Source organism: Artemia franciscana, chromosome 4 (genome assembly GCF_032884065.1).
Source record: "Artemia franciscana chromosome 4, ASM3288406v1, whole genome shotgun sequence".
Lineage (NCBI taxonomy): Eukaryota > Metazoa > Arthropoda > Branchiopoda > Anostraca > Artemiidae > Artemia > Artemia franciscana.
Genome location: NC_088866.1, coordinates 7593769 through 7614852, shown reverse-complemented (window position 1 = coordinate 7614852; position 21084 = coordinate 7593769). Strand labels below are relative to the sequence as shown.

The 21084-nt window shown below is 35.4% G+C and overlaps 1 protein-coding gene across 3 annotated transcripts in view; it reads left to right on the top strand.

The window, feature by feature from the left end:
• LOC136025932 (dehydrogenase/reductase SDR family protein 7-like) overlaps positions 1-21084 on the top strand; it is a 60601-nt gene that overhangs the window by 11425 nt on the left and 28092 nt on the right. For all 3 annotated transcript variants that reach the window (XM_065702016.1, XM_065702017.1, XM_065702015.1), the window contains exons 2-3: positions 1007-1191; positions 11870-12146. In XM_065702016.1, coding sequence (XP_065558088.1) covers positions 1015-1191; positions 11870-12146 — 454 coding nt within the window. In that variant the 5' untranslated portion in view covers positions 1007-1014. The remainder of the gene's footprint in view (positions 1-1006; positions 1192-11869; positions 12147-21084) is intronic.

Genomic DNA, 21084 nt, shown 5'->3' with positions numbered 1-21084 from the left:
GTGGTTACTGAAGATTATGAATATAATTTTTGAAAAAGTGGAAGGACAGAGCAGTTTTGGAAAAACCCTAATTAAACCGCTGTATAAGCAAGGTGATAAGAATGAGTGTGGTAATTACCAAGGCATTAGCCTGGTCTCTGTAGGTAGCAAATTACTTAGTAATACGATACTTTTTAGACTGAGAGATGCTGTAGACAAAGTGACAAGAGAAGAACAGTACGGTTTTAGAAAGGGTAGATGATGTGTTGATAAAATGTTCAATCCCAGGCTAATGATTAAGAAGTGCCTGAGTTATCAAATACCTTTGGCGATGAGCTCTTGGTAGTAGCAGTAGTTTCTGTATTTAGAGTTTCAGTTGCTATTGGACCAAGTTGCTTCTTACTTACAGTTTGCTACCATGAACTGTATAATAATATATATTTTTTGCATTTTGATCATATTTCAGCCTTGAATTAATTTTGTGTTAATTGCATTAGTGTTTGCGAGTGAATGTCATTTCGGGAATAAAATTTTATCTTGTCTTCATATCAAACAAGACACTGTTCTTTTTGTTATACTGCTTAAAAAGGATTCTAATAGAATGCTCAAAAATTTTAGGTGTCAATTATTGTTGCTTCCCATTGATTTGATACACCGAGTTTTGTTTTCAGCTTTGATCTTTCAAAAACTCCACTTTTTAAGTCTTCTACTACTGATTTGCGTAAATCTCAGAGCACCATGTCGGCTGCACAGCTTCACCTCGCTTGACACATTTTTGCCATACTTGGCATGTGCAACCTGGTGTACGTAATTTCTGAAATTCAGTGACCTCTCAAATAAGTGTTATTACTTCTTTTGTATCGTGTTGTCCTCAAATTATCTTTTTTGCTAACAATAGAGGATGGATAGTGACCACTTGTGACCTATTTAAGTCTAAACCCATTTTTGGGTGAAATATCTTTAGTTTTTATAGTTGTATTAGTGTAAAATTACTGATTTTGAGGCTGATCTAGTATATTTTTTCCAGAACTGAATATGCCACTACAAATGTATAAGCTGCTTGTTAGACGGGTTATTGGAGATAGACCAAAGACAGCTACGTGTCTCTGCCTGATATTTTTTCCAATTGCTCTACCATTGTTTATTTTGATTTTCATTGTGAGGATACCGAAAATTTTACGAAGAAGAAGAATAAAAGAGCTGGAGGGAAAAGTAAGGTTGTCAATTTAAAAAGGTCAATTCCATTTACCCCCAAGTTTTTGCCTCTCTTTCCCGTTTTCTTTCCTTGCTTTCTTTTGTTATTATGCTGAGGCTGATGCACCCAAACGACCTTTTGTTTTTAAATGAGAATATTTTATTTTGCTATGATATTTTATTTCTTGATTTTTCAGGCATGTAGGATCATAATACTGTTTATTTTTTGTTTTTAGATTAGGTTAAAATTTTAATAATCCAAATAAAAAAAAGAAAGAAAAAAAAAACAAGAAACAAAACATCCGACATACTAGATGCCTGCTGGCTTGTTGCTTTACTTGATAACGAATTGGGTACATCAGTATTAGTTTGAAACAAAAAAGCTTAAACTTTCAGTTCAATTGATTGGTTAGAGTTGGTAGAACTCAACAGGGTAGGCAGCTCATGGTGACTATGTACAACCTTCTTGGTATATAAACTTTATCAGTATGAGAGCCTAGAGGTGGGTCACATGTAAGGGGCCAATCATTTTTTCGGACACAATTTTCAAGAGAAAAAATGTGACGAACTTTCTTTTATTATCAATCAACCTTATCATGCTTTATTTATGACGATTTGGCAGACAATTCAAGCTTTTTCGTTCAATCACCTTCGTTATAAGTGGGCCCACCAATGCGAGTGGAGCCTGAGGCTACAAACTGTCTTAGGATCCTCTATATTCATTTTTGTTTGCATTTCTTTTTCCTTGTTTTGATCAGGTATACCATGGCCAATAATAGTTCCAATTTTCCTTTTAGGTAAAGTGTAATAGAGTTAAGTGCGGTTTTTCTGATACACATTTATTGGATAAGGTTGTCTGATTTGTACAGTTACTAACTGTTTCTTCTTCACCAGCATATTTTTTTTTGTCCAGGTTAAAGAAATAAGACCTAGTTACAAATTGTGTGCTGTGATTGCGAGGTCTGGTCAAAGACATAAATGAATTTTTTCATGCAAAAGGACTAAAGATTCCTTACTTTATCTATTGCTCCGTTATCTTATTATACTTTATTTATGAAGGTTTGGCCGACAATCATTCCAATTTTGTCTATTCACATTTGCCCGTATTTCTCCTTTCTCTTATTGTTTGGCAACCATGGATTATAGTGGTTCTAATTTTCGATCCAGGCAAAATGTATATATTTAAAAATCTTTTTCAGATAGACACGTATTGGAAAAATAGTTATCTGATTGTTTTAGTCATTAAATACGTTTTTGTGTTAAAGCAATTTTTTGTCTGGGTTGAGGGAATTAGAATTCATGATAAATTTAATTTTAAGAGCACATGGTCAGGTCAAAGACGTGACTTAATCGTTTTAGCCTAAAAGAAAGAAAAAAAAAATACGAAATGTACCACTGATAATTTTTGTATTTCATTTTTATTTTCTCTGGTTTTTCTTTCCATTTCTATTTTTCTGTTTTCTTTGAATATTATTCTGCAGTGCTAGGTAATCCGAGCTGACGGTAATGTACGTGAGGGAATGGGACAGGTCCCCTACGCCCACTTCAAAGTCTCGAATTTTCTATATTTTACTTTGACTTGTAACATTTTTTTGTAATTTTCCTATTTTTAGTGTTTTCAAAATCAAATTATACCTATAAAAGCGTCTCCTGTATGTGTATCAGTTTCAGATATCCGTTTCATCTGAGTATATCATTTGGTCAAGAAGCATAGAGCATAGGGCCGGGTTAAACACATAAATCGGCTGTTTTAGCCAAAAAGCAAAGAATTAGATATCTTAATTTTTACTTTGACTAGGACAACCCTGGAGGATTTGCCAGTGATAATTTTTGTGTTTCAGTTTTATTTTCTCTTCTGATTTTCTGTTTTCTACTGGTCTAGGAGACCCAAGGTGTTTTAATTGTTTTCGTTTCTGTGGTTCAACTGATGGTAACATACGTGTGAGAAAGGGGGGCTGGACTCCTGCTCCCTTTTCTTCTTCGAGGTCTCGAATTTCTTACGGTTTTACTCTTGATTTTTAATAATTTTCTCTTGTAATTTTGCTATTTTTAGCATTATTCAAGCCCAAATTCTACCACTAAAACACTTACGCATATATCAGTTTTTAGATGTCTGTTACAAGTGACCTTCTATTAAAAATAAATCTTTATCAACTATCCAGTACTTAATTGTCTTTTATCATAGGTTTTTTTCTAGCAATTGTGACATAGGTATTAGTTTCTTTTTAGTTTTGTAATTGGTAAAGTTGGTCACTTTAAAATCTTATTTTATAACGAAAAGAGAAATCATCAATGCAACAGCACAAACACATTTAAAAAAAAAGAAAGAAAGAAAGGAGATAGAAGGAGAAAGGGAAAACTGTTTTCCTAAATTAGTGATTAATATAGACCAGCACTCGAATGAGGCCTTAACCCTACTCATCCATACAACCGCATAGGTCAAACAGCATAGCCATACACAATCAACCATATAGAATAATCCATGGACATGCAGTCATGTCGTCAATAAGTATAAGTCGTCATTTACCAAACAATAAAAACAATAAAGACAAATAATTCAAAGGCAACAACCCAACACAAGGGCTCATCAGGAGAACACACTTTTCTCTTGTAATTTTGCTATTTTTAGCATTATTCAAGTCCAAATTCTACCACTAAAACACCTACGTATATATCAGTTTTTAGATGTCTGTTACAAGTGACCTTCTATTAAAAATAAATCTTTATCAACTATCCAGTACTTAATTGTTTTATGTATTTTACAGTAATTTTATGGACCCCTGTAAAATTTTTATTTCACTGGTATTTTAGGTATTTTATCGGTATTTTACGCACTTTACCGATATTTTACATATCATACTGACATGTTTTACAGCGCCTTTTAGACTTGGAGAAACAGGTTTGGATCTGATATTGTTATCGTGATTTTTACTGGATACACAACAGGGTGAAAGAAAGCAATATAGTTGTGAATTGTATTCATTAATTTCGTCGAGAGAGATAAGTTGGTGTTTGACTAGCTCTTCTTACAGTATATCACCTTTTTGGCATATGCTTAGTCTCTTTTAATGAACAGTTTATGTAATCTTTCCACTAAAAAAGTTTCAGAAAGCAGTATCATTCGGTCTGTGGGCCTGTAGCAGTATTGCCTAGTCTAAAACCTAGACCACACGTAGCTTTTTTTGGCAAATCAGTGTTGTTTTTCTACTCTTCAGCATGAAATGTCCAAATGTAGGAATATTACCTGAAATAAAACTGTGCGTGAGGTTAAGACTAGATTATTGTGTTGCGGAGCAACACTACTGCTTTCGTAGTTTTTTTTTTTTTTTTTTTTTCACCGTGATCAGCGACCTGTAGCTCCGAAGTGGTAAGAGTTAAAAATTTGAGATTTTTCAGAGGGAAGGGAAACGTGAAACAGAGTAAAAAAGTTCCTGAGAAGTTCCTGAAATTTCTAACAGTTTTCCATAAAAAAAAATAAAACCGTTTTTTTCTTAGAAACTGTGCGTTCGATGTTTGGCGTCAAGTTAAGACGACCCTAGCTTCGGAAATAAACTTGTTAGAAATACAGTTATGCTGAACTCATATAGAACTTTCATTTGTCTCTTCGAGAACCGGAGCACAAAATTCCGTAGCTCTTACAGATTTCCCGGAAATAATTCCGGAAAAGTCCATCTCGTTCTGATTTTTTTTGGAATTTTCTCAAATTTTCGATTTTGATGTTTCTTATATTTTTATCGAGTAGTGCTATGAAAAGTATGCAAGAAGAAGTGAAGTGTTCTATATACCAAGTTGCTTCGTTCTCTAAGAAATAATTTCCGAAGTTTCGACGTTCTAGAGGTAACTTCTCTTCTGGACCAGCTAGAATTTTTTTTCCAACGCGGTTCGACAGGTCTCGATCTCCTAACAACTGGAGCTTACAATAGTTTCTCCGAAATAAAATTCCTTCTTTGGGTTTTTCTATTTGGAAGTTTTGTCATGCCCTCGGGGCAATTTAAATTTTTTGGTGAATTTGGTTTGTTTTATATTTTCCTAGTTTAGACCATCAAAAGTTAAGCAGAAAACTATAAGACATTATTTCCGTATCTCTTTCAGATTTCCCGAAAATAGCAACTGTGTCCCGTAGGGCACAGTTGCACGTGTTGCTCCGCAACTGTGTCCTAAGGAACAGGGCACAGTTGCTGCAACACTTCCCGTTGGACAGGCAACGGAGGTCTAGTTTATAATCGTACACATGATCTTATTTCGGGTATTATTGTAACATTTACAAATTTGAACAACCTCTATTTCAATGCACTTTAGCGTTCTGATACGACAGAATTTTAGGTCCGAGACACAATTGGCGGGTTTTTTTTCTACAAACAGTTTATTTTACTGAGTGTTTTTAGGGGTGCGTAGGCTAGTTTTGCGACGGGCACATTGGGTGGCAAAAAAAAAAAAACAACAACAAAAAACACGCTTGGTAAAACAAACATCGACGATAGCAATGCAGCTGTCTGTTGTCACTAAACGAAGGGCAAAATAAACGATCGGTTGTTTTAACGCCCACGCCGAGATGGAAGGGGACACACTCTGCGTTTTTTTTTTTTTTTTTTTTTTTTTTTTTTTTTTTTTTTTTTTTTACTGCTGATGAATGCAGAGGGTATGTCTTAAAAAAAGAAAAAAAAAACTAAATTGGAAATCTTAATTTTTTTTTCTAGGAAGGGAGAGGACGATTGAGAAAAAGGAAAATGCTAGATAATTTGATTAGGGAGTGCCCAGAAATTCAATGAAATTTGAAGTTTTAGGGGATTGGGCCCAAAGGGTCGAAGCCCCTGCCTTTGACCTTAAGCAAATCAAAGCCTATTTATTATAAAAAATAATAAGGTTTTTATTTTACGATAATTTTACAACACTGGCTTTTCTTTCAACTGAATGGGTCATCTTATTTTTTTCCCTTTTCTCATTTCACTTTTTTGTTTCCTCTAAAAAATTTTCTTCATTTATTTGATTCTATTATATTGATCGCCTGATTATGCTTCACTCTGTAGGATTTTCTTTTGTGTTAACTATTTCTTTACTCGTTTTTTTTTCCTTTTGCATTGATGTTTTGTTTCCTTGCATTGTTGTCCTGCTAATCTTTTAGAGTGGATTTTGTATCCTGATTTGCGTATACTCTGTTCTTTGAGCAATAAATGAATGCTAACCCTAACCCTTCTAAGATTTTGTAAAAGAAAAATATAGAACTGCTATAACTCTTTGAGGATAGATGACTCCGTCCTTCACCATGCATGCCTTGGATTGCTTCATCATGAATCAACCATTTTACCGAGGGATTCATGACACCCAAGGGTAGCCGAGAAGCTTCATATTAACTCATTTTTCGTTGCGTACCAATTTCTCAGTTTAATATTTGTCCGGCAGTCTGAAAGATAATAATCTATATATATATATATATATATATATATATATATATATATATATATATATATATATATATATATATAAATAAATAAGTTGTCTGTGTGTGTGTGTGTGTGTGTGTGTGGACACCGGGACATAGAGAAACAACAACAACGGGGACGCCGGAAGGCACAGGGGGATATATAAATGACGAAAGGGACACAGGGAATGTTCGATTAGCAATCACCATCAACAAAGCTCAAGGGCAATTATTAGAACAATGAGGTATAGATCTGGATACAGATTGTTTTTCCCATGGACAATTATATGTTGCATGTTCAAGAGTCGGTAAACCTGACAATATATTTATATGCACAGACAATGGGACAGCCAAGAATGTTGTACATTCGCAAGTTTTACGTAGTTCAAAATATATATATATCTATCTATATTCACAGGTGGGACATAGGGACACAACTACAATGGCGCGTAACTAATATGGCGCGTAACGACTTGCGCGCTCGGGGGGCTTGGGAAGCGCGAAGCGCCCCCTCCAACTAGGTGTTGGGGTGGCGCTTTGCGCCACCCCAACAGCTAGTATATCTTATTTATCAACTCATTTTTCTGCGAGTGACGTCAGCACAACCCTTATTATTTCAAAGGTAACATATCTTTCAGTCTGGTATCTATATGACCACAGCTTGAATAGTCAAAGGGGTCCCATGATATGTTTCTCGTCGCAAACGTCAGGTTTCTACACTCTTTCAGAATCATGGCTCCACGCGGCGCCGTACAGCAGAAGCACGAAATTCAAGCAGTAATTTTCTGCATGTTCAAGTCCATTCCTGTTGCTAGTCTTTATATAAAATCCCTCTTTATCTATATATGTTTTCTTTTTTTTTTCTCCTACTTGTTTCTTCTTTCTAAATATATACAAGTTGCCTACTTAGCCAAAATCGTTTTCTCAAAATCGTTCAAAATGAACAAATGATTTGAGGAAATCAAAAGGCTCTTACTTTTCAGCAGCGATCCTTAATATTCTCCAACAAACTATCCGTATCATGCCAATTTTAAAACTTGAATTGTTATCAAGGACGTCAAAAAGATATCTCCACCAGTTTCTAAAGAGCATTGTCAGTTTTTTAGACGAATGGATTATTCTTACTAAAGCTAGAATTTCAGTAAAACAATTGCATTAAAAAGAACCTCAAAAATATATCACAAGATATCACATGAATATCATATCACATGAAATGAGGTAGTCTTGCAAGTTAGAAGAAGAGTTTCATTTGCGACTTCAAGGTTTATATAAGCAAGGTGCTGTTGAAGGCTCTAGCCTTGAAATGTCTTCAAATTTTACGGCAAGGTTTTCCTTGCCGTAAATCCCAAAAGACTATGACTACAAGCTGTATTACATCAACTGGTTTTCTTTCTTGGCTGTCGCTAAACTTTCGAAGGACGAGGGGTTCAGGCACTGTCAACCAATAGCATACTAGATGACTGAGAGGACATACCTTGGAAGACAACAAGCTCACGAAGCACGGTGGTCGAGTTTTACTCGACTGATGGGCACAAATAGAGTTCAACAGTACAGCAGTAAAATGATTTAACAGCAAACTAGTCTATGCGCTGTCATCCTAAGAGGAGGCTCACATAATTAATACTGACAAGCAGTAGTAGGAACTTTCAAAGACGTTTCAAGGCCCTTTTCAATCAAAGAATACAATAGGATTGTTGGTAGAGTAGACTTCTGCAATATGAGACTATACAGGATTGACTTTAAGACAAAGATTAAATAAAAAAAAACTAATTTTTTAGCTGAAAGTAAGGAGCGACATTAAAACTTAAAACGAACAGAAATTACTCCGTATATGAAATGGGTTGTCCCCTCCGCAATCCCTCGCTCTTTACGCTAAAGCTTTTAATTGTTTTAAAAAGTAGAATTGTGACAAAGAGTCAAACTTTAGCGTAAAGAGCGAGGGATTGCGGAGGGGACAACCCATTTCATATACCGAGTAATTTCCGTTCGTTTTAAGTTTTAATGTCGCTCCTTACTTTCAGCTAAAAAATTAGTTTTTTTTTTATTTAATTTCTGAACGTTTTTGAATCAATGCATGTTTGGTTTTGGCTCTCCGCACATAAATTATTAAAATGAAATTTGTATATTAATTCTTTTTTTGGCTAAATGGCTTTCTCTTAGTTTTGATCAGACGATTTTGAGAAATAAGGGGTGGAGAAGGAGGCCTAGTTGCCCTCCAATTTTTCGGTTACTTAAAAAGGCAACTAGAACTTTTAATTTTTAACGAACGTTTTTATTAGTAAAAAATATACGTAACTTAAGAATTAACTTACGTAACAAACTTTCATAACCTTATATTTTTATTATGTATACGAGGGGGTTTGTACCCTCGTTAATACCTCGCTCTTTACACTAAATCGTAAGTTTTGTCCTAATTCTTTAAGAATGACCTCTGAATCAGAAAGGCCGTAGAATAAATAGTTGAAATTACTAAAAATACTTTAGCATAAAGAGCAAGGTATTTATCTCCTCCTAAATACCTCGCTCTTTATGCTAAAGTATTTTTAGAACCCCTCATATGCGTAATAATCTGTTCGTTTTAAGTTTCAATGCTACTTCTTCCTTTCATTTGAAAAAAAACGTTTTCATGTTTATTTTTCATTGTTTTCTTATAGTAATGCTAGAGAATCCTGCGCCCTTTTCATTGAATTTTTCTTCCCCCATGACAGATTCCTCCAAGGAAAGATCCTCCAACATAGCCCCCTCTCCTCAGCCCCACCCCCGAAAAAAATAAAATCCCCCTGAAAACGTCTGTACACTTCCCAATAACCATTACTATACGTAAACACTGGTCAAAGTTTGTAACTTGCAGCCCCTCCCCCAGGGATTGTGGGGGAGTAAGTCATCCCCAAAGACATAGTTATTATGGTTTTCGACTATGCTGAACAAAATGGCTATCTCAAAATTTTGATCCGTTGACTTTGGGAAAAAAATGAGCATGGGAGGGGGCCTAGATGCCCTCCAATATTTTTGGTCACTTAAAAAGGGCACTAGAACTTTTCATTTCCGTTAGAATGATTCCTCTTGCGACATTCTAGGACCACTTGGTCGATACGATGACCCCTGGGAAAAAAAACAACAAACAAACGCACCCGTGATTTGTCTTCCGGCAAATAATGCAAAATTCCACATTTTTGTAGATAGGAGCTTGAAACTTCTACAGTAGGGTTCTCTGATACGCTGAATACGATGGTGTCATTTTCGTTAAGATCCTACGACTTTTAGGGGGTGTTTCCCCCTATTTTCCTAAATAAGGCAAATTTTCTCAGGCTCGTAACTTTTGATGGGTAAGACTAAACTTGATGAAACTTGTATATTTAAAATCAGCATTAAAATGCGATTCTTTTGATGTAGCTATTGATATCAAAATTCAATTTTTTAGAGTTTTGGTTACTATTGAGCCTTACTACAGTTTGTTACCACGAACTGTTTGAAATAGTACATAAGGGACTTCTTCAACATTGTAGATCTTAGCATAAGGAAACCTCATTACACCTATGAGCGAGCAAGCAAAACTTAACTCATTGACATCTTTTCCAGTTTGTTTCTTTTCTGTATATATATATATATATATATATATATATATATATATATATATATTGGGACGGGGGTCAGTGGCGTGACTCTGTAAGCTTAGCCACAGTCGACCCAGCTCTAAATGGGTGCCTGGAGAAATCTGGGGAAGGTAAACAGGAAGGGTGTGCGTAATCACAGGATGGCTGGCCCCCCCCCCATTGCACTTCCTGGCTGAAGGGCCAAGAAACGGAGATCAGCACCGCCGGTACGGACTGTAAAGTCTAATGCCGTATCCTTTACCTTTACCTATCTTATATATATATATATATATATATATATATATATATATATATATATATATATATATATATATATATATAAATATATATATATATATACTTTCTTCGTTTAGATAAACGTTAACCGTTTGGTTATATCTACGGGATGCCCCCTCCCTAGCCTAGCACCCAGTGTGGTAGGCTGAGGTGGGGACTGAGTAATATCGTCTCAGGGAGATTCCACATGTAAGGTTTTACGCGATGGTTTTATTTAGGTTATAAGTAGACAGCCTACAATTCGTAATCGGTATAGGTTATTTTACGTTAGGATGTGTAGTGCAAGCCTCGGTATTAATGTTGGCCTCCTCCAAACTCCTACACAAATTAGAAGTTTCCAAATATTGTTTAATCTTATTTATCACAACGTTCGATTGACCTACATTGTCTATTGTGAATTTAGGAACCCCTCGCTTAAATAGGTCAGAGTGGGCATGGGATCCAAAGAGACACAACAAGCTCACTTACTCTTACTACCCATCATGTTTGCTTGAGACCCAATAACTGCATCGTCTAATTGTCCTGATTAAAGACATATTGTAAGTCCTCCTGTGAGTTTCTGAATTCTAGATTTGGTGTAACTAAGTCTGACCCACAAACTGAATTACTAAGACACAAGCTCTTGCTTCTCACGGGCTCTAGCTAAGACCTGACAACGGCTTCGGTTAGATGCCCTATTTATAAGAATTAAAGGATTCTCCTCTCCCGGGTATAATGTCGAGTAAATAAATCCAAAAAGTGCAACTAAAATACTTACTATTATCTATATCCAAATTTGTTGAGACCTGACAACACTTTCCGATTGGCGTCCTGAGACACTGGTTTACTTCCAGTCGTGTTTAGTTGTTTTCTTAAAGCCCCCAAAAGGAATGGAATAGAGAGAAATGGAAACGCTCAAAGTTGCAACTTGGACACTCGCCTTTAACTTCTGTCAAGCTTGGTTGTGGTCTGACTACCCTTCTGGTAGATGCGCTGATGACAACAACATGAAAAAATATACTCCCATCCTCACTCTTGTAAGTCCAACCGCAGTAACTCCTCCTCTTTGTTTGATGATCCAAATACCAGAAAAGCGTAGTATTTATGTTGCCCCGTACCAAAACTAAAAAAAGAAATGGAATGGGAGTTTGGAAAATAGGGAGCCTGGACTTAAGGGTATAGGGCCTTAGGTGAAAAAAAATGTCAACATTTTTTAATTCCCCTTTATCTTGCTTTTGTGGAGTTCGGTTTTGACGAAATGACCCTATTCCCCTCTTTCCCGCAAAATTTCCACATGTGTACCTACCATTTTTGTTCTACCTAACTTTGAAACAACTGATTATACATGCCTGACATTACGTCTTAAAAAATTCAAATTCTTAAAAATTAAATTACATCTTTTTTGTAGGTGGTACTTATCACTGGTGGAAGCTCAGGTCTAGGTGAAGCTTTAGCTAGACAGTTCTACAATGCTGGTTGTCGCGTAATATTGGCATCGAGGAGATTAGATGAATTGAACAGAGTAAGAAGTAATATCATGAAAAATTCAAAACTTGTGCCGTTTCAGAACGTCTATCCGCCTGTCGTTTTAAAGCTGGACTTGGCAGATCTTCAAAACGTTCCTAGTTTTGCCGACGAAGCTTGGAAGATCTACCATAGGATTGACATCCTTGTTAATAATGCAGGTATTTTTTTACTTTCTTCTTGAAAAATTGTGTTTATACATACATATTTTATATATATATATATATATATATATCTATATATATAAAAATAAGTTGTCTGTCTGTGGATGTGTGGATGGATGTGTGGATGGATGTGTCAGGTGACGTCACCTGAAAAAACTGGATCAGGTGACGTCAAAACTGAAAAAACTAAAAAAAGGCAAAAACTACAAAAAAAAACTAAAAACTAATAAAAAAAATAAAAAAGCTAAAAAACTAAAAAAACTATAAAGGTAAAAACCAATAAAAAATTAAAAAAAAACTGAAAAAACTAAAAAAAGGCAAAAACTACAAAAAAAAACTAAAAACTAATAAAAAAAGTAAAAAAGCTAAAAAACTAAAAAAACTAAAAAAAGGTAAAAAACTAAAAAAAATAAAAAATAAAAAAAAACTAAAAAAAAGGAAAAAACTGAAAAATAAGCTAAAATAAAGGTAAAAACCAATAAAAAACTAAAAAGAAAAAAAGGAAAAAACTAATAAATGACGACACTCAAAGAGAAAGCGACCAGGACAAAAGAAATGTTCGATTAGCAATCAACAAAGCACCGGGACACAGGGAGTATAAATGACGACCAGGACATAAGTAAAAAAAAAAAAAACTATCTATATATATAAAAATAAGTTGTCAAACTAAAAAAAGGCAAAAACTACAAAAAAACTAAAAACTAATAAAAAAGCTAAAAAACTAAAAAAAACTAAAAAAAAGGCAAAAACTACAAAAAAAACTAAAAACTAATAAAAAAAATAAAAAAGCTAAAAACCTAAAAAAACTACAAAAACTAAAAAAAGGTAAAAAACTAAAAAAACTAAAAACTAAAAAAAACTAAAAAAAAGGAAGAAACTGAAAAATAAGCTAAAATAAAGGTAAAAACCAATAAAAAACTAAAAAAAAACTGAAAAAACTAAAAAAAGGCAAAAACTACAAAAAAACTAAAAACTAATAAAAAAAGTAAAAAAGCTAAAAAACTAAAAAAACTAAAAAAACTAAAAAAACTAAAAAAAGGTAAAAAACTAAAAAAAATAAAAAATAAAAAAAAACTAAAAAAAAGGAAAAAACTGAAAAATAAGCTAACATAAAGGTAAAAACCAATAAAAACTAAAAAGAAAAAAAGGAAAAAACTAAAAAAAATTTTCATCTAAAAAACTAAAAAAAACTAAAAAAGGTAAAAACTAAAAGAACTAAAAAAGAAAAAAATAAATGACGACACTCAAAGAGAAAGCGACCAGGACAAAAGGAATGTTCGATTAGCAATCAACAAAGCACCGGGACATAGGGAGTATAAATGACGACCAGGACATAAGTAAAAAAAAAATTAACAAAACTAAAAAGAAGGTAAAAACTACAAAAAAACTAAAAAGAAAAAAAAAACTAAAAACTAATAAAAAAACTAAAAAATCTAAAAATCTAAATAAACTAAAAAAGAAAAAAAAAAGGAAAAAAATAAAGGAGAAAAACAAAACTAAAAAACGAATGTATATACAGACCGGTACACCGGGATACAAATGACGACCGGGACACAGGGAATATAAATGACGACCGGGACACAGGGACACAACTACAACGGGGACACCGGGGGAAACAGGGGGATATAAATGACGACCGGGACAAAAAAACTAAAAAGAAAAAAAAACTAAAAACTAATAAAAAAACTAAAAAATCTAAAAATCTAAATAAGCTAAAAAAGAAAAAAAAAGGAAAAAAATAAAGGAGAAAAACAAAACTAAAAAACGAATGTATATACAGACCGGGACACCGGGATACAAATGACGACCGGGACACAGGGAATATAAATGACGACCGGGACACAGGGACACAACTACAACGGGGACACCGGAGGAAACAGGGGGATGTAAATGACGGGACCATTATATGTTGCATGTTCAAGAGTCGGTAAACCTGACAATCTATTTATATGCAAAGACAATGGGACAGCAAAGAATGTTGTATATTCGCAAGTTTTACGTAGTTAAAACCATATATATATATATCTATCTATATTCACAGGTGGGACATAGGGACACAACTACAATGGCGCGTAACTATTATGGCGCGTAACGACTTACGCGCGCGGGGGGGCTTGGGGGGGGGGCGCGAAGCGCCCCCACCAACTAGGTGTTGGGGTGGCGCGAAGCGCCACCCCAACAGCTAGTATATATATATATATATATATATATATATATATATATATATATATATATATATATATATATATATATATATATATATATATATATATATATATATATTATAATCTTTGCCAAAAGTATCTTTCTCAAAATAATGACGTAATTGAGCTAAGATTTAAAGTATCAGCCTCTCCGATGCTTTTCAAATATTCGAGAATCTGTTTTTCATTTCTGTTTCTTCCCGAGTCGATTGTGTAAAACCTTTATCAATTTACCGTCCTGGCCTAGTGGATTGGTGCGCTGGATTCAGAATCCTTCGTCTGAGAGGACGCAGGTTCGAAACCCGGTATACCCAGTTAATTAGTTTGGGACGGGGGTCAGTGGCGTGGCTCTATAAGCTTAGCCAGAGTCGACCCAGCTCTAAATGGGTACCTGGAGAAATCTGGGGAAGGTAAACAGGAAGGGTGTGCGAAAGCACAGGATGGTTGGCCCCCAACCCCCCATTGCACTTCCTGGCTGAAGGGCCAAGAAAAGGAGATCATCACCACTGGTATGGACTGCAAAGTCTAACGCCATATCCTTTACATTTTTTACCTTTATCATTAGAGATATTTGTTGCCTCCTTAAACTGTACAAAATAAATACAATGAACAAAATTATTTCAGATGCTTTCTAACATTTTGAGCTTTGTCTATAGGATTTAAATCGTTCCGATAATTACTGGTGAGTTTTTTCAATGCAGATCTTACCACAACAGAATTCCTTTTCTAGCAAGCTTAGAGATAGAGGCATTTCTGCTTGTGTTAAAAAATGTCGATATTTTCCTGTCAGGGTTAATAACCGAGCTAAATTAATTCTCAACAAGAGTGTTCTGTTTTCAGTTTCTGATAGTGTTGTTTGCTTGGGGTTACTTTATTGTGCTTCAGCACGAGACTGGAAGTCGGCACTAATTTCAAATATTCAAGAAAAATTAGAAAGGTCTCTAGATCAGTTATACGGCTACATGGTAACTATCGTAGTTGTATTTTAGTTCCTCTTTTTAACGCAGTAATTTGAATTTTAAGTCGTTCATTGTAGGACAGGACTGTTTCAATAAGGAAATTCAAAAATGTATCTTTAAAAATTTAACCTTACATTTTGCAATTTGGCTCCAACTTGGGTGCCAGCTGGAATGGTACGGACTGGACAAAACACTGCTATTAGTAATTAAATCATACTTCTTGAGGCAATTTAGCTGAGAAGTTTGTGGGAGAAGTTTTGCTAAGTAGTGTCTTTAGACTGCTTTCAAGAAGAAGATCATAAAGGTTGGGAACAGAATAATAAAGAATAATAAAGTTCCCAACATAAAGGTTGGGAACAGAATATTCATCGTTGGTGTAAAGAATATTTATTAAATACTAGCTGTTGGGGTGGCGCTTCGCGCCACCCCAACACCTAGTTGGTGGGGCGCTTCGCGCCCCCCCCCCCCAAGCCCCCCCGCGCGTGTAAGTCGTTACGCGCCATATTAGTTACGCGCCATTGTAGTTGTGTCCCTGTGTCCCACCTGTGAATATAGATAGATTTATATATGTGTTTCAAACTACGTAAAAATTGCGAATATACAACATTCTTGGCTTTCCCATTGTCTGTGCATATACAAAGCCGTATGTACTAATAATGACGTCATATGCAAACGCTCTTTTTACAAACAAACAAACATGCATAAACACAACTCGTTTTTATATAGATAGATAGATAGATAGATGCAATACAAATTAACTGCGTAAAACTTACGAATATACAACATTCTTCGCTGTCCAATTGTCGCTGCATATAAATAGATTGTCAGGTTTACCGACCCTCGAACATGCAACGTACAATTGTCCATGGGAAAAACAATCAGTATTAAGATCTATACCACATTTTTCTAGTGATTGACCTTGAGCTTTCTTAATGGTGATTGCAAATGCTAATCGAATTGGGAATTGCAATCTTTTAAATTGAAAAGGCAGATCCGTTGGAATCATGGGAATGCGAGGAATAAGAACAGCCTCACCCTTAAAAGGCCCTGTCAAGATTGTGGCCTCTATTAGGTTTTCCATTGTTTTTTTTTACGGCAAGTCGAGTGCCATTGCAAAGCTTTGGTGGGTTTATATTTCTTAAAAGTATTACTGGTACGCCTATTTTTAGTTGTAGCACGTGTGGTGGAAACCCTGAAAGATCTATGGAATTTAAAAATTCAGATGGATAATTAACCGCTTCATTTGGTTCCAAAACTGTGTCGACTGACTTGTAAAGGACTGCCTGGTCTCGAATCTTGGTCAAAACAATATTGTTGATTTCGTGGACGTCTATATTTTTTGGTGCGAGAATCGCTCTTTCACTTAGCCATTTATTATTTTTATAATTTTTTAGAATATTCGGAAATACTTTTTCAATCAATTCATTTTTGGACGTCACTAAATTACAGAAATCAGCAGGTAGTTGTATACGTCCTGAAATTGAGTCTACTGGGAGCTTTCCGTTTCCAATTGCCAGCAATTCATCTGAAAATGTTTGACCAGAGTCATCGTTTTGCAATCGGACACGCATATTTGTAGTTAATTTTAATATTTTCACGTGTGCCCATAAATTAGAATTTTTCAGGCAAGCATTCATTTCGTCTGCAGGAGTTGATCTAGGTATTATAGGTAATGTTTGCCTGAAATCTCCCGCAAGCAATATTAATGTGCTGCCAAAGGGTTTCGACTTCCCTCTCAAATCTTTCAAGCATTGATCCAGAGCCTCGAGCGATTTTTTGTGTGCCATTGTGCACTCATCCCAAATAATAAGTTTGCATTGCTGCAATACTTTACCCATCCCAGATGATTTGGAAATATTGCACGTGGGAGTTTCTGTAGAATGCAAATTCAGAGGCAATTTCAAAGCGGAATGAGCAGTTCTTCCACCAGGCAGCAATGTTGCAGCTATTCCGGACGACGCAATTGCCAACGCTATATCATTTTTTGATCGAATTGATGCCAGAATCAGTTTTATCACAAATGTTTTACCAGTACCTCCTGGCGCATCCAAAAAGAAAATTTCTCCAACGTTGTTATCGACACAATGCATTATCGTATCATAAATGTCTTTTTGTTCCGACGTTAACTTGGAAATGTTATTTTGTACATACGACAATGGATCACTCGTACTGTAACTTTGTTCACGATCCAATTCTACACATGTCGAAACAGCAGCGATACGGTTAGGTGAAGGCATTCCCAAATCCTGAAGAGGTTTGTTTGCCATACGTACGCACAAATCTTCTATAATAACTAAAGTGTAGTTATAAATTTCCGATGTAAAATCAAAAGTCATATCTGACGTCTCTAACTGTTTTCGATGGAGTATATCTTCGGACATTTTTTACTTATATTTTTCCCATAACTCTGTAGGAGCTGATGGAGAGCAAGTTGTTAAAATGATGCCAAACAATGCACGAATTTGACTTGGGGTTGACGTTTGGCACGCGTCATTGATGCAGTTATCCCAGTGTTGGTCATTCTCCAATAAATTCAGAGCTTGGCATGCACTACGGTAAGTGTCATGTATAGTACCGTTTACAGTTCTCAAATACTCAAAGGATGTCGGACCGGGTACATTCACCAAAAGCAGGCGTAGAAAGAAGCATTCATGTTGATTGGGGTGAACGGTGTAGAGTCTTCCTATCGTGGTATCTTTGAAGATGGTAGGTTGGCCGTCGACTGACTTACCCTGTTTTCGACGTTCAAATACTTTATTTTTAGTATTTCACGTGTAATACGAAGGCACTTCAGTATACAGCAGTTTTTTTGCAAAAGAATCATTTTTGCAAAGCGAAAAAAAAGCTGTTAATGTTGTATCCGGTGGATTCAGGACTCTTTGTTGCACGTTGGTTTCCTTGAAATAAACACGTTGACCATTCTGTAAATGTACCGCTAAGTGAACAACAGCTGGACTACGTTCATGTATCGGAAATGAAAGAATTCGCCAAACAGCTTCATTACTGCTTATGTATCTTCCAGCCTGATATTGTACGATTTCGTCGAAATCTTTGATTTCGGGCTACAAGCCAAAAACTGCCATGTCACTGCCTTTGTTGACGTATTTACATATGTATTTGATTGCCTTTACGGAGTTACAGTATTCAACGTTTATGTGTGCATTAAATGTTTTTGATAATAATGGGGAATATGGGACAACCCACTGGTTATCTACTTCGATGGTGGTACCGTTACGCTTCTTTATTATTGCTGTTTTACCGCCATCTTCAGTAGATCTTCTTCTATATTGTGGGTAACCATCATTGCCAGTAATTGTGTTTGATACTAAAAGTCGAGGATATTGCTTTGTGCACCTTCCTTTGGCCATGCATGGTGAATTTTCGTTCAGTGCACCGCAAGGTCCATGTATCATATTTTTTACAATAATATCATGTAATCCCTTATCGACATTTTTATCAGGTATTTCAGCGGAAATCACATCATCAATTTCGTTCGAAGTAATTTTTTTATGTAGTCAGATTAGTATATGTGCGTGTGGCAAACCTCGTTTTTGCCATTCCACTGAGTACATCCAGCATCGCACTGACCCAAACACTTCAAGTTTTACTATGTAGTTTATCAGTGATTTCAACTTTTGCCGGAAGACACGGGCCGTAATGTCATGCCTATGAACCGCCGATTGTCCTTGAAGTAAAAGCTGCAGTATCTCGTCCCAAGATTGATTACATGTAAATGTAATAAATAAATCTGGACGACCATAGAGACGAACATACGCAATAGCATCTTGAGCATATTCATGCATATGACGGGGACTGCCAGCATATGACGAAGGTAAAATTGTTAATCTTCCAACGTTTGTGGTATTACCGTCATTTATAACTGCATCTCGCAAATGAATGTATTGTTCAGAGCGGAGCTTGGTCTGATTCAGGCGGATATATAGCAAACGTTCTAATTCAATTTTAGCATACATATCAACGACAAATTGGTGAAACAATTCGCGGCATTTTAAAATATAATTTTCTTCATCCTGCCGAATCATTAGTCTATAGGAATAATAATGCATTGCACTGCATTTCTTATTCATTTCTTTGTTTTTGGCTGGATTCATCAATTTAATATTAAAGTGATAGCCGTCGGCTCCATCCTAAAAAATGATAGGATATTGTAGGGCATCGTAGCATCGATGAGTTTCAGCAATGCTTAACAACTGAGCGTTTCGCTTATGAAGAATAATATCTCGAGGTAAAAACTGATCACCGACCATAACGATTGCCACTTCGTCGATAGTTGGAGCATTGTATCTACGCACATGTTGGCCAGGAGGCGTTTTGTCAGCGGAAATAACAATTTTATGCGTATCAGTAGGCATCAAATTGATGGCTGTTTTGAACAGACGCACTAAGTTATTATTTTCGTGGAAAAGATGTTGCAATTGGGAAACGATTGTCCTTTCAACGTTGGGAAAAATTTTGCAACGTGCATTCAATTCAGAATTTCTATCACTGATGAAGTACAATTGTAAAAATTTATGATTCTCGCCTGAGAATGGTAGAAGGGACCCTGCTCTATGATAAATTTGCCCTTTTACTTTGAAAGTAGACATAAATTGATCTGGATTTTCGATTTGGGCTCCAAACGACGTCATTTGGAAACATGAGTTGTATTTGAGCATCTTCATCGGCTTTTGCCATTGTAAGTTCATCAGTCATTTTAAACTTAAACATTAATAGATTTCTACGTGAACATATGTCTTAAATATCTTGAATGACGTCACCGTCGTAGCAAAAATGACGACAACTAACTTGATGACGTCAGTCAACACAGAAACATGACGTCACCTGACAGACAGACAGACACACAGACAGACAACTTATTTTTATATATATAGAAGCTCCGATGGGGAGGAGAATGACTGTTTAAAATACTATAGATAGCTTTGAAGTTGTCTGAAGTTATTCCGCTTAATTATTTTTTGTTTTTGCTGCATTTTTGTATATTTTTTATATTCCTTTTTACATTTTTAATTCAACCAAATTTTTATCTTCTAACCAAAGGGTATTGAAGATACCGGCACTCTACTGGTGCATGAGCAAAAAGTATTGGGACTTCAGAAAGAATCAAGCCAGAAGCTGTTTTTTTTTTTTTTTTGGAAAAAAATGTTGTTTTTTTTTTTGCCAACTGTTTTTGGAGAAATCTTCAGAAGAAAAGGGTTAATCCCAAAAGACCGCTGCGTGGTTGTTTATCTGCTTTTTGTTGAGAATATCCTGTTTTCAAATATCGTTCAGTTTATTAACTCGTGTATATTGAACGATAAAGTATACATTAAATAGAACGAAAAACATTCCTTGTGGCTTCTCGGTGTATAGAGATAAAGTATACATTAAATAGAACGAAAAACATTCCTTGTGGCTTCTCGGTGTATAGAGAATTTCTGTTGACTATCGAAGACCCTTGTGTTCAACTCCCGCTGGTGGCAGCATTTTCTTTTTATTCATAAGTATGGAATTTCATGCAATCTGCATGGAACGGTTTGTTTACGTGTCTGGAGGATTGGAAAATGTCCAAAAAAAGAAGTTTATACGTTGGTGACTTGTGTGACATTTTTTATATTTGTGACATTTTTTAGATTTTACATTTTGAAATATGTTTTTTACGGTTTTTGAAGACCCGGACCTGAACTTCCTTTGATCTGTTTCTATTTTCATTTTATTATAAATGCTTATTTTAAGGGTAATAAGTTGTATCTACAATGAGATAATAGTCTTAGC